This window comes from Pantherophis guttatus, chromosome 1, assembly GCF_059756535.1.
Source record: "Pantherophis guttatus breed Tessera chromosome 1, ASM5975653v1, whole genome shotgun sequence".
Taxonomy (NCBI): Eukaryota; Metazoa; Chordata; class Lepidosauria; order Squamata; family Colubridae; genus Pantherophis; species Pantherophis guttatus.
In genome coordinates, this window is record NC_142063.1 from 34,237,140 (window position 1) to 34,252,402 (window position 15,263).

The 15,263-nt window shown below is 37.6% G+C and overlaps 1 protein-coding gene and 1 long non-coding RNA gene across 5 annotated transcripts in view; one reads left to right on the top strand and one right to left on the bottom strand.

Annotated features, from left to right (window-relative positions):
• PPP2R5E (protein phosphatase 2 regulatory subunit B'epsilon) overlaps positions 1-10,814 on the bottom strand; it is a 69,077-nt gene extending 58,263 nt beyond the window's left edge. For 2 of the 4 annotated variants that reach the window (XM_034433553.3, XM_034433552.3), the window contains exons 1-2: positions 9,687-10,814; positions 6,308-6,471 (exon numbers count right to left, since the gene is read on the bottom strand). In XM_034433553.3, the coding sequence (XP_034289444.1) occupies positions 6,308-6,464 (157 nt within the window). In that variant the 5' untranslated portion in view covers positions 6,465-6,471; positions 9,687-10,814. The remainder of the gene's footprint in view (positions 1-6,307; positions 6,472-9,686) is intronic. The other 2 variants (XM_087882020.1, XM_087882017.1) reach the window with 1 other exon arrangement.
• The window catches only part of LOC148116380 (uncharacterized), a 28,026-nt gene continuing 23,213 nt past the window's right edge, over positions 10,451-15,263 (top strand). Inside the window, exon 1 of the long non-coding RNA XR_015731158.1 lies at positions 10,451-10,897. This is a non-coding gene — a long non-coding RNA (uncharacterized LOC148116380). The remainder of the gene's footprint in view (positions 10,898-15,263) is intronic.

Consider the following 15,263-nt stretch of genomic DNA (forward strand, 5'->3'; position numbering starts at 1 on the left):
GTACGATCCCGTTGCAAACCAGTAGTAAAGGTAAGTAGAACCCACCCCTGACCTATACCTATATATATATAACTACATACACATACACACACACACTTTGAATACCTATCAGAAAGAGGAAGCTTGAGAATTCACAAAGTTGATACTATATGGAACAAAACTGTGACTGAATCTAGATGTTCTGCTTTGGATATCATGAAGCCTCCTCCCAGAAGGTAACAAGGAAAACAGGTTGTGAAGAGGATGTTTAGCATCTCAGATAATACTGCAGACCCTGCTCAAGCAACACTTATATGCTATGTCCTGGATACATGGAGGTGAACTGCCAATAATCTTTTCTACTATCCTTACCACTCTCTGCACTGCCTTCCTGTCCGAAGCAGTAATGCTTCCAAACCAGACAATAATACAATATGACAGGATGTTCTCAATCGTCCCTCTACAGAAAGTGGTAAGGACAAGGAAGATGTATTTTTCTCATGTGACTTAGAAAATGCAGGCACTGCTGTGCTCACTTCATCAGTGTCTTGCTATTGAGCGACCAAGCCAAGCCTACTTGTTAGCTGCATACACAGAAAATTGATGCTAATTACCTCCACAGGTAAATCATTAATACTCAAAGGTGTGGGTCTGTGCCTGCCTTTTCTGAAATCAACAATGATCTCTTTAGTTTTTCAAATGTTTAAAACAAGGTTGTTTTTATTACACCAGTTCTACCTCCTTGCGGTAATTGTCATCCTGAATAAGGCCCACTACTATTGTATCATCCGGACACTTCACAATATGGTTGGTGACAAACCTTGCACAACAGTCATGGGTAAACAGGGTGAACAACAGTGGACTTAGGACACAGCCCTAAGGAGAACCTGTGCTCAAGAAAATGGTGTTAGAAATATTAATCCCAACTCGCACATACTGGGCCTATCAACAAGAAAATCAAGAATCCAGTTGCACAAAGGAGTATTAAAGCCTAGAACGCCCAGTTTGTCTACTAGATGCAGAGGAACGATTGTATTAAATGGCGAACTGAGGTGGAACCATTATAGGCCTGAAGTAACAGAATTGAAGGCCTGGCAGCATTTTCCCTCCCGTCCGCTTATGCCAAAAAGAATGAAGATAGAGCTATTTTCTAATATTCTTTTGTTTTCCCAATTTTAAATTTTGCTAAGTGTCATATTCTTTCTCCAAGATAACCTCTGTTGGTAAGCTTCTGGAAAATTAGTGAAGTCCCAGAAGAATAGAAAAGAGCAAATATTCCTAAATTTTAAAAAGGAAAGGAGGAAGATAAGGAAATTTACAGATTTTCAGCTTAATATCCATATTGGGCAATTTTTTTGAGCAGATGGTTAAACAGTCATCTGTGAACATTTAGGTAAGAATGCAACAATTAAGAAGAGCCACCATGAGTCTGTCACAAATGTCAAGTCACATAAGCTTTATCTCTTCCTTTGAGAGAGAATTGCAAGTTTAATAGATTTGAGAATGCCATTGACATACTGTAGAATATCTTAACCTCAGCAAAGCATTCAACAAAATATTTTATAATGTCTTAATAAAATTAATTAAAAATTAATAAAATGATAAAATATAAGCCAGGTGATAAATCTATTAGATGGCTTCATAACTGACTGAACATTCACATCCAGAAAATACTGACATATGGTTCTACAACAGATTAACAGTACTACTAAATGAAGTGTCCTAGAGTATACATTTTTATTAATTACTTGGATTGAGAATATGATTATCAAATGTGCAGATGACACAAAAATTGGAGAAGTAGCTAATTTTTCAGAAGAAAAAGCAAAGATTTAAAAGAAATACATAAGTTCATACAGAAACAACTACGATGAAATTTAAGGTGAAAAATGTAAATTTCTGCATCTGGGGAGAAAAGCAGAAGTCATAATTAGAGGTAGTCCTTGATTCATGACCAATTCTTTAACTGAAAAGCACTTCCAGCTGTTGTAAAACGTCACACATACCTTGTGATCACATGCCATAATTTGCAAAGTTTTTTCCAATTTCTACCCATTTAGGAGAATAGATTAGGACTTACAATTTATAACTCTATAATTCACTTAATGACCACTATAAAAATGGTTGCAAAAAGGGGTTGATCATGTGGGTGCCTCAATGTACAAATGACACAGCTTACAACCAAACTTCTGGTCCTATTGTGGTCATATGTTGAAGGCTACATTACAGTATAAGAGGAATTTGCCTGGGCTGTAGTGGTAGCAATCATGAAAAGAATCAGAAACTGTACTTGACCCAACAATATGATGCTAAAAAGTCCAATTTTTTTTTTGAATACATTAACAGGAACTTGAACCACTCAATTCTACTTCTGTTCGGCCTCATTTGGGATACTGTGTCCAGTTTTCTACAGGCCTTCTCACAGCATTCTTACCAGACAGAAATATTCAACATTAACACCAAAACGATATATAAATGAAATGTGGCTCCTTTAGAAAAATATTTCTTTCCAACTCCCATGCGGAATAAACCTTTTCTACAGTGTACATAATACATTCCTACCATTTCAACCTGTAATCATTTTCAATTAAAAATCCAAACATTGTAATGTGTCCTTATATATACAAGTTTATTCTGCATCATATATTTGCTTGAGACTCAGAATAAAGATAGCATAAAACAAGCTTATATCAGTATTACAATACTGATATTAATATCTTCAATTACTCTGTTCCTAATGTAGAGTTGTCTTTTTCACAGCAGCCAGACGTTGGATAAACATATTCAAGCCACCCTGCAGAAACCCAATATCCTTCCCTTGGACAATCAGTCTTAGATCAAATCCCATCAACATATATGTTAAATTAGGACATTTTGTTTGAATAAATTCACTTAAGACAATTTGTAAAACCTAAATCTTTTTATCACTTCTTTTAACAGCACCAACTAAAGATGTGAAGAGTCACAAAAGGCTCTGAAAAAAAATGAGGAAAATGAAAATAATATACATTCATATGCTTCCACTCCCCAAGTCCAAATTTATTGATTAATTTTCATAACTTTCCATGAACATGTTCTGCTAGAAAGTGTTAAAATCAGCATAACTAGATCTTCTGAGCTTACCTAAAAGATTTCATCAATAAATTAAGTTCTGATAAGTAGTTCAATCAAAATACTTATTCATTCTGCCCATTTTCCTATCATGGGGTCCAGGGGTGGTATTCACTTACCTTCCCTATTGACTTGCAAATGTGTGCGCGCACTAGCACATCGCTCACATGTGCCATCTTTGCACATGTGCAAGGCCTTCCGCCCATGCAGAGCCTCGAAAACGTGAAAAAATGAGATGTCATGACGTCCACACGGGTGGGCGGGGCATCCCAGTCGGCCCTACCAGTTCACCCGATCCGGATAGAACCGGCTAAATATCACCACTGATGGAGTCTTTCATTTGAGCAATTAATATTACTCTGATATAAAATAAATATTTCATGATAATGAAAAATGAATGCAATATAATTTCAAGAATATCAAAGATATATTTTATGAGAGGGAATCCTGAAGTAAACTTATTTTTACAATACAGAGTTAATATAGAGATTCAACAGTCTTTATAAGTTCAATAGTCTTCATTTGATAGATGAATTCTTCAGCTGACATAATTATACCTGCCGCCAATACAATTATTAGCTCTTTAAATATATAACGTTCTACCTAAATCAATAAAGTCCTGGCAGGTAGTCAATAATTCAAGTTAACATTGTAGAATTAAAAGGTAAAATGCTCTATCAAACCTGCATACCTGTACAAATTACTCATTGAGTAAAAAATAGTCCTAGTGTAAAAACTATTATCAAGTACTTCTGATATGTACTTAGTTTATTAATAAATGATTTTTTTTTACAAATATGTGCCAAAGACCTGAAATTTTTTGATGCCCTAAATCTGCAAATCTCAATTAGTAAACATTTTCCCAGACATTAAGAAATTAAACCAAATTAATGTAGCAATACGTAGACTGAATTATAAATGGGTATACAATTTAATTTTTAATCATGAATAATGAGTCGCCCATCATATGAACAGTAATATAGAACTACATTATCTCAACAACTGTTACCACAACCTAGTTAGGTAGGTTGTATGTTTTGAACACTGAAGAAATGATCAACAGTATTACTAAATATTTATTCACCTTTGTGCAATGTAATGGTGGTATTGAGAAATCAGAAACATTCTCTTATTCCAACAATTCAATAAAGAGATTTGAGAAATTATAAAAAGTATATAACTCAGAACTTATATTATCTATGTGAGATGTACAATTTTATATGAATAATTGCATATTAAGTAGGTAACTCATAGAATTCCTAAGCAGTATTTTTTTAAATTTAATTTTAAGTCTAGTACTCAAGATTTTTCAAACTCATTTTGTCCATGATCAAATATCCCATTTAATTATAAAATACAGTTTTATATTTTAACTTGTTAGAAAGGAATCTTAAGGTACTCAAACATCTTGTAGGATTGGAGAGGAAAACAAGCCTTTTTAAATAAATAACTATTCTTTGAATTCGAGAATACCTCTTATGAAAAATGTGATATGTTTTTCTAACAATTACAAAACAAATCAATGTTCTTTACTACCCGGTTGCACAAGGACTAAACACATACAAATATACTTCCCCTTTTAAATCATGATAAGAAATTTCCTGATCACCACTACTTCCACATTAAAAATGATTCTGTTTATGGGATGGTTAGTTTGTTTTAGTTCAAATTCAAATTAATATTTTTATTAATATTTTTTTAAATTAATAAAAATAATCCACTTCCTCAAAAAACTGTTGGCATTGCAATAATACTTGGAAAGTGTACTCAGTCATAAAATAAGCATCTTGTATACAGAAGGTTCCATATTAAATTCCTAGTATCTGTAACAATCCATAAATTATTTATAATAATTAGGTCGTAATAGTTTAGAATATTGCTTAGCCATTATAAATCTGTGAAGCAAGACTTTTCTAATTATTACCACCCCCTCTTCTCTTATATAATTTCTCTAGTCTCAATCACCATTTGATCAGTCAAATTGCAATTTTTTTTTTGACCCAACATAAGGAAAGTCAGCTCCATTACTTTCGAAGCATTTTAGTTTTGGTAGATTTATGTAAAAGTCAAGTGTCACATGGAATTTTATGCTGAAACTTTAAACAATACTTAATATTCAAATCCAATATTGTTTAATTTAAAACAAGACATAAAAACCAATCAAAACTGATAGAAATCAGATATTTTAAAGCCAGAACGTTGACTGCAGTGTTTTAGTAGAGCAATGCAAATGGTATCACAAAAGGTATTTTGCAAGCGAAGCACCCTCCTCAAAATATTAAAATAATGAGTTGGTCCTAACAGAAGTAAACACATATGCATACACATAGAGAAAACTGGAGAAAGCCTACAAAGCAACTGCAGTAGGATTTTCAGAGGATCTGCTACTTTGTCTTAGGACATACTATATAGCACTAGGAAAGGACAATATATTCTTTACCCCTCTTCTCCAATATCTGAAGTTTTTTTTAAAGTAGACAAGTTGATTTGAGCTTGAGTTTGAGTAAAGACCCAACCTCTCTCTATCAACAAGGTATGTTCATACGTCCAACACAAACCAATTCTGCCATACAATTATCAGGCTACTTTCACTACTGTGAGATACATATAAACTTTTTTTTCTGTTTGACTCTAGCAAAATGATGATGCATCATCTTTGTTCATTACAATCTATACCTTGCTCTTTGTAAATGAACTAAATAACCAGATGGAAGAGAAAATGTGAGCAGCTGTTGAATAAAACGAAGATAGGTTCAAATAATGGAAACAGAATGTTCTAATACCTATTTGCCATATTTACAAAATATAACATGTAGTGAGAACTATACTTTTCCATAGGTTGTAATGTTTGACAGTAAAATTGTGCCCAGAATAGAAAACAAACATTCACCATAGTTTTATATTTTTCACACATTTTCCTCTCTCATTAAGCTACAAATGTATTAAAGATTAAATGTTTCAAAAATAGTCAGATGTTATGATAAAGCGGTAATTTACAAATCCTGCACTTCCTGCAAAAATAGCAGCTATTTTACAAGCAGGGGTGAGCCTGCAATATTCCTGCATCATAGATATATGCCTGTCAGGCTTAAAGAACAGCATATCTAAATACATACATACAAATATTCAAATTTACTAACACAATAGTAAATGTGTATACAAATAGACTTTGAATAACCATTGTTTCTCAATACTTAAAAGGGCTACAAAGCCTTACCTTTTAGCAGAGGCAGTGGAGTTAACTCAATAGGCTTGCCCTGAGACCGAAACTGGGAGGAGCTTTGCGACCTCTTCTGCCTAGCTTTTCTGACGGACTTCCGAGAAAATCCGTCTACTTTATCCACTGATGGAGGAGTGGTTGGTGCTGAGGACATATCCCTACTGAAAAGAACAAACATTATTTCTAAGTAAAAATGAAGAAAAAAAATTCTAATCTATCCATGTTTTACTCTCTCAGTCAGATCACAGTACCAAGTAATAGTCAACTACTGTGTATAGTTTAGTGTATCCTTCCTCAAACTGCATACCTTCCAGTTGTGTGGAATTTTACCAAGAATTCTCCAGCCAACTTGACCAATGCTGACAATTCAAGAAGGTAACCTCAATATATTTGAGGAAGAGTGTCTTTAATACAATGGGCATATGTAGTAACCGTTTTTTAAAGCCCCATTATCCTAAACCGGTTCTGATTACCTATCTTGAAAGCAACTAGTCAGAGCAATCAATCAACAGTTGAACTTTTCAATGTTGTCTGGCTTTACAAGTATTTCAGTTTCGTGTGCCATTAATTTTTTTTTATTACCATTGTATTCTACTTCTTCTGAGATACTCTTCAAAATTTTCCTGCATCTATTACATTCATCTGCCACTAACAGGCAGAGAAAACAAGCCTGTAATATCTTAATAGCAATAGCACTCCAGTAATACACACAGACACACACACTTATATATATACATAATACATGTAATACATTTTTCTACAATTATTATACTTTGGCAAGAGTATGTGTCTTCCAGTCATCACAATTGAAAAATTCCACATTCAAGGACACCTATCCAATAACAGTTTATGCAAAAGTTAGATAGTTAATATATCTGCTATTATGCTACTTTTATCTTTTGCTTCACAGAAAATTGGGTGGGGAGGAGAACGGTGGATGATACATAACTCAATTGTCTATTTAAACTGAAAATTAAAGCCTTTTCATCACTACATAGCCTTCCCATCAGATAGTGATTTTCAATCAGAGGTATGCTGTTGGAACATAGAAGCTGTCTAAGTTAGCTATAGATCAAGTCCCTAAACCCATTACGTGTGCTCCCTGCACATTCAAGGACTGTCCCTCTCACAGTTAATTCAGATCTGGGAAGAGCTGGTGGACCAGATTTCTACTTTTGCTTTTCACATCTTATCTCTATGAGCATTATCAGTCAAGTAGCTGCTTCCTTCCTAAACCTGGTATGTGGCATCTAGTCACCTTTCTCAGTGAGCCAAACATACCATTCTGCATTAGTTAAGCAAAATGTAGGGAATAACCTGGATAAGAGGAAAATATAAATGCAGTAGTAGCATTCCAATAAGCACAAGATTAATTTTTTTCAAACTCATAACTTCATAGCAATTCCATGCTATGATCCTTTTCTCACCTTGCATGTTTTAGGGGTTTTCTCCTCTACTATTTTCAGTCCATTCATGCGAAAGCATCTATTTATATATCAAATACATGGAGGCTGAGGAGATTCTTAGAGTATCTTGGCATTCAGGCAAATTTAGCTCACCCTTGCTCATGTTATAAGAGAAAGACTTTTGTGTGCTACCACCTTATGATGACAATAATGCTAAAGATGGTAAAGAAAATATAGTAAAAGAATGTCCAAATAAAAATAAAAATGTTATATTATCTTTAAATATATATATTCTCCTAGAAAAAAAAAAGTGGTCTCTTGGTTTTTTTGATAGAGATGTAGGTCTGAGACAATATATTAAATATATAATATCAAGCTTTTAAATCAAGGCTTATGCCCAAAACAGATTTTCAAGTGGTACTAAGCATAATAGTAAAATTACATATTATTAAAAAAACTCACTAAAATCACTACAACATTCATCTTTAGTAAATTTAATCAGGTCAATAAGACCACACAATGAGACATCTACACAATCTTTTTAAGACAAAGGGTATTGTTACCATGATGAAACACTTCTGAACACTAATTTGAATTTATCTCATCAAACTGGAAATTTGATATCTGGGTATTATAAACTTTTAGCATGACAATATAGCTATAAAATATAAGTGGGACAAACCACAATTGTGTGCATAAGAGCTATTTTTCTACTACAAAGATCACATCAACTGATGCTGTGGGAAAAGCAGATTTATCAAAATCAATTGCTATCAAGTCATTATTCTCATGGCCACCATTGCATTGGTTCACCAAGTTGCATAGCCTAGTATGAAAATATAGTGATACTTGATTAGTTATAATAGTTATCATTTTTAACATAACATAAACAATTTATATGTAGGCTTTCTACAAAAGTATCATTGCTATCGGTATTTTTAGTTGCATGAAACCAGCACCTTATGCATACTGAGAAATGTTCTTCAAATAACAAAAGTATTACTTTAATTCCACTGGGAATCAGAAATCCCCACCAAATACTGTAACATGGACAGCAAAATTCCAGCCACTAAATCCAATAGTTCTACAAACCTTCGCCCCGCCCCCCCCAACTGTACTTAAGACTAGAATCTTAGGTTCTGAATATATTCAGGGTGGTTTATATTTGCACTGCCCATAACTCTTAGAATACATTATCTCCATCCTTTCAGAACTATTTCCACAGTTCCACAAAAACAGAACCACTCACTATATTAACTGACAAGTCCTCAAGCAGATCAGTTCAGCTGCAGGATCATTGTGTCAACAAGAAGCAACACTTCTCAGCTATAAATTTAGTAACAGTTCTTCTCTCCTGCTTTATAAATTATTAAACCTCATTCTAAGTTAGCCATCCTTAGCAATACGGATAAACAAGATCGTGGAGGGGTTTACCCCCCTTCATATCTTCTAAAATAGGACCTCATTCTTTAAAAATGGGAATAACAAATTATACTTGAAATAACTGCCATTTATTAAGGTGAACTGCAGCATTTATCCCCACCACCGGCACCACGGAGACAGTGCAGAGATGAGAAAGATTATTTTTAAAGGAGGTGATGGAAAGATGATGATTACTATAAAGCAACTGATTTATCACAGACGTCAGAGATTGGGAGAAGGGAAAATTAGGAAAGGAGGTTGAGGGGAAAAAAATACCAAGGGCATTAAAAGGGAAGGGACCCTTTGATAACAGAGGAGACACCAATCCCGATGTGTGATCGGCTGCTGGCTGCTGCCTATGCCAGATGACCCTCAAGAAGGAAGAGATCAAGTCCTAAAAGATCTCGCGTGCTGGGTTTGTACAGAAAACCTTAAGCCGCTCTCCTTCCACCGGCTCCCTTTTCTCCGCCCCCTCTCTAATAATGTTCCCCCATTGCTCCCCGTCGGCAGGCGGGTCGTCGGCTTCCCCGGCCTGGTAAGCAACTTACCTTGATTCCTCCTGGTAGAGAATCCGGAGACAAGAAAAGGAGAGAAAAGGACGAGGTCGGTCCCTGGGTGAAGCGAAGGCGGCAAGCCTAGTCGGCGCGTGTCTCTCCCTCCCTCTCTCTTTCTGCGGTGCGCTCCCTGCCGCAGAAGCAGCAGCCGCAGCCTGGTAGGCCTCGTCGGCCTCCCCAGCGCAAAACGACGTTAGCGGCGGAGTCAGGATCGGCAGCAGCGGCAGCAGCAGCAGCAGCTTCCACTCGGTCCCATGCAACGCTCCGGGCCGGGGCCTCTCCCGCCTTTCTCCTCCTGACGAGCCGACCGCCGCTTGCCAGGCCTCCTCCTCCTCCTCCTCCTCCTTCTTCTCCGCGGCTGCTTCTCTCACATTCCCGGCGAGTCGGCCTGGGGAAAGGAGGGGCGCCAAGCGAGCGCGGCCCGAGCTGCCTGCGGGGTGCGAGGAGGAGGAGGAGGAGGGGAGGAAGAAGAAGGCTCGGCGAAAGCTAACGAGAGGCGGCGTTCTGTTGGCGGCTGCGGCCTTCCTCTTCTTGTTCCTGGGACTGCGGGCGTTTCTGCAGCTCTCGCTGGTTTCTATTGTCAGTCAGTCAGTCAGTCACTGAGCTCCGGCCATGGCCCGCTCACTCGCGCCCTCTCCCGCTCTCGCTCGCTCGCTCACTCTCTCTCCGTGGAGCGCGCACCTTCGCTCGCTCGCGCTCACGCCGTCACCCAAACCAGCCGTTCAGTCACAGCCCAACATGCTACCCTCCACCGCTCCGCCTCGCGCACACGCCCACGGGCCAGAGGAGGAGGCGGAGCCGTTAGGCTGCGCGCGACGCTCCTGTCACTGAAGTACGACGCGCGGCCTCATTGGGCAAGAAAATCACTCAAACAGGCCTCCCTCCCGCCGCTCCCGCAGTTGTGTTGGATAGGCCCGCAAAGGGTGGTCGCGCTGACGGAGTGGGGGGTAGGAATGTGGGGGGGGGAGGATTCACGCCGAGTGGAGGAAGAGCTCCCTGTGGTAAAGTGTACAAGGCGATTAAAGAACGCTGGTTTTTCGTCTACAAAATTTGAACGGCTCTCCCGCTGACGGACTTGCTGGGGAAAGGTCCGGTTTTCCCTGGAATGGCCGTGGGAATTTCTTTACCCGGATGCGGACAGTACCGTGAGGCACGAGAAGAGCTCCGGCAACAAGAGTTCCGCGCGCCGCCCGCCTCAGTGAATGGTCAGTTTTCCACCGGTCTTCAAATTAAACGGCTGTCTTTGTCATTTAAAATAATAATAATTTTTACAAATGAAGTGACTTATTTTCTAGGCCTGGAGCAAAAAGCTTTGCTAAGTTTAGATATCTTCTCCTCCCCCTCTTCCCTTCCCCCCCCCCGAAAAAATAAATGTTATAAGAAAATCGACTGAAGCGAACCGGGGCACTTCCTGCGGGTTCCGAGTTTCTTGAAACAAAAGGTTTGTTTTGTAGTGTACCACAATTACTTCTCTTTGCTAAGGACGGTTTCATTTCTGTATGGTTGGAAATGTGTTGCTTGCCTGTCTTATTTTCTTTTGAAAGTGGAAGATTTAATGTTGCCTTGAAATTCAAAGACCCTGAATTTGGCATGGAGTTGATAAGAATTTGATCTGTGAATTTGAGAGAAACTTTTGCGAAGGGGCTTCTTCATACATCCAAAAATTCGAATGGCCAAGTAATCCAGGCAAAGCAAAAAGCATTTATTAAAGGGGATTAAAAGTTTTTTACTGGATTCATATACCCTGTTTCCTCCCAAAATAAAACATCCTCTGATAATAAGCCCAATTGGGCTTTTGAGCGCATGGCAATAAGGTCAAGCCCTTATTTCAGGGTTCAAAAAAAAAAAAAAAAAAGACAGGGTCTTATTTTCAGGGAAACATGATAGAAACAGATGGTACTCATATTCACTGTATGCGAATAGAAAGCAAGTGATAAAACAATAAAACTGATTAGAGTGTGAGAATTGAACAGCAGAAAGCATTGCTTCTAGGTGACATTCCACTAGTAGTAAATTGGTGAGTTACATTACTTTCTTATTATATCTTCCTTAAAACTTGCAACTGTATTCAAGGACTTTAACAATATGCTGCATAGAAGTAGTCCTCGATTAAGGACTGTTTTCTTAATGATGGTCTCAGAAAGGGTGCTTTATGGCCTGTAAAGCACTTCAGATTGTTGCAAAACAGTGCATGCATCACCACTCTTTAGTCATATTATCACAATCTGGGTGCTTGGCAACCTATTCACACTTATGAAATCAAAGTAGGGATAGAGCTGAAATCCTTTGGCAGGGAGCTTTTTCAACCAGCCCCCAGAGATGAATGAGACCAGAAATCCAAGCAATTTTTTTAAATTCCTGAGCAGAGAGAAAGTGCAATAAGGTAAGAAGTGCGGGTTGCATGGGGGGGGGGGGAGATTTATGCATAGCCTGTGTCGGGCCTCCCAAGGTCTTCTCACCTCCCTCAGGCACTCAATATGCCTTGCTTGGTACTCCATATGCTCAATAACCTTAACGACCATAACCAAAAGCACCTGGTTTGCAGTCATTGAATGAAGCAGTCATGTGACATCTTGTTTTAATGACCACTTTACTCAACGACCAAGATTCCATATCCCAATTGTCATAAATTGAAGGCTATCTATATTTAGTTGCTGAAAAGGCAAGCTCTCACATACCAAAAGATGGCCTTGGTGAAAAAGAGAAACTTGTTTTTCTAAAGTTAGAAAAGGGGCCTAGACTGCAAGGCTAAAATGCTAATGAAACCCTTATTAAAATGCTAATAATGAAGCCTAAAATTCCAGGTAACTAGTATATTGCATTTATTCCCCCAGCTAGCAATTTTTAATTGATGGAACATTTTCAGATTAAAGGTTTGCAGTATGGTTCTATGAAGTAGAATTAGATTTTGACAGGTACCTAGGTATTGCGTGCATTAACAAAATGCACGTTAAACTTAATAATACAAAGCATGATGAAACAAATTTGAAAAGGTGACTGAAGTGATTTTTGTGAGACCAACTTTTCCATTTGAGAAAACTAAGAACCAGTTGTAATCAGGCTGGTTCAATGTAGTAACATAACAGTTACTTTTTAGTTTTTGACCTCTTTCATTTGAATAATCCATGAAACAGGTAACACGGATTGGAAGATTCCTATATTAGCTGTTTAGAATTTTTTAATGTGGTAGTGATTCCAATCTGCTGCTTAGAAATTGAACACAGCAGGCTGTGTTTAAAGATATATAGTTAATCTGGGGACACAAATGCTGCTTAGAATTGTAAGATGCTAGATGTTAAGAAAGATAGACCCGATAAAATTTAATTCACTGAATAAAGATATCAAGCCTCACTTTCCTTCAACACATTCTAGCATTAATCATCCTGGATTCACGGTTATCTTTAGAAGATCATTTGACGGCCGTGGCCAGGGGTGCCTTTTATCAGGTTCGCCTGATCCGCCAGTTGCGTCCCTTTCTGGATCGGGACGCCTTGCGCACGGTCACTCATGCCCTAGTTACCTCCCGTATGGACTACTGTAATGCTCTCTATATGGGGCTCCCCTTGAAAAGCACCCGGAGGCTCCAACTGGTCCAGAACGTAGCCGCACGGGTGATTATGGGCGCAGCTCGTTACGCCCACGTAACACCTCTCCTACGCGAGCTGCACTGGCTCCCGGTGGTCTTCCGGGTGCGATTCAAGGTGTTAGTTATCACCTTTAAAGCGCTCCATGGCTTAGGACCTGGGTACCTACGAGACCGTCTTTTGCCACCAATAGCCTCCCACCAACCAGTTCGTTCTCACAGGGAGGGACTACTCAGGGTACCGTCAGTCAAATTATGTCGACTGGCGACTCCCAGGGGGAGGGCCTTCTCTGTGGGGGCTCCAACCCTTTGGAATGAACTGCCCCCGGAGATACGGAATATCCCTGATCTCCGTGCTTTCCGCCGTGCCCTCAAGACCCTGATATTCCAACAGGCAGGGCTAAACATACAAACATGTGAATGATTTTTTAAATGTTATCTAATTCTGGGTTTTATTTAATTGACCAAACTAAGTAATAATTTTAATTAGCAATTTTATGATGTTTGTGTGTCTATATTTTTCTTGACTGTACACCGCCTTGAGTCCTACGGGAGAAAGGCGGTATAGAAATATAATTAATTAATTAATTAATTAATTAATTAATTAATTAATTACAGTACATCATTTTGGCCTTTCGTTAACATAAATTTCTTCTCTTGTTCTTTTTTTGCCAACTAAAACATTTTTCACTCACCAGTCAGGCCCTGACCTTACTAGCCTTCCAGAAGGAGCCTGAAGACATAATTTTGCCATCAGGCCTATAGTTCTTGTAGTGGTAGTATAGAAGCCACAAAATAGCTGGACTATTAGTGAGATTGATTGCACTGTCCCACAGATTATGTATTCTTGGGATTGTAATAGTTTTGATTGTTTTAATGGATTTTTGTTGTTATGATTTTGGTTATATTTTCTCTGTAAACCAACTAAAGTCATATAAAAGATGGGCAGCTATAGAAATCAAATAAATAAATTGCATCTGCTTATTTGAGCTGTTTCGTGCTTTTTTTCTTTCCAAAGGGTAGGTTATCAATCAGTGGTTCATAGTTACCTCTGCAAATTTATGTACACTGTCATAGTATATCACATCAATTAGTCATCACTATAGTGGATAAAAACCTTTGGAAATGAGAATTTATCATGCAAAAGAAAAAGGAACAAAAACTCAGATGTTTCTTAAGACAAATTATTTGCTAATTTATGTTTCAATTTATGTTTCAATATTAGGACAGGGTTGGAAAAAGTAAAAACTGTTTAACTTTTTTTTTTTAAATGTTTATATAACATAAAATGCTTACAATATATAAAATGTTTAGGGTAATCATTTGATACTATTAAAGCTGTACCTTGTAGAAAGTGACAAAGAAAATGAAGAATACACTTCAATCCCTGTTTGGAAAATGGAGGGGAAAGACAGTGACTATGCCTACATTATGTGAAGATATTGTTCAAACAGTATTGCAGGGGCAATATTGAGGTTGATCTCAAGTCTGATGTAGTTACTTTGTTGACTTCAACATTGTCAATGACAGGAGCCAAAGATGAAGGAGTACAGTACCTCACTGAGACTGCTGTGCATTAATTTTTCTATTATCTATATTTTGTGTCCATTCACTAAAAAATAAATTCTGAAGTCTGAGATGTTTTAAAGTTTTCTTAGAGACTATATTTATAAATAAATATCTATTTTGAACCTCAGAAAGAGCAAGCTTTGCTATATATACCATTTTTGTTATGTCAACTTTAGTATGTATGTGTGGTCTGTCAGTAAACCCTCTGATTTTGGATCATAGAATATTCAATTTGAAAATGCCCAGTCTACACACATAAGCAAACCTTATTCACATGTACTGTTTATGTGATGAGTTATATTAGCAGAAGTTTTTTTACATAAATGATTTTGTTCTTGTTTTTATTAACCAGGGGTAAATGAAATTGCTATTTATATACAGGTAGCTCTCAACTTAATGACCACAATTGAGCCCAAAGT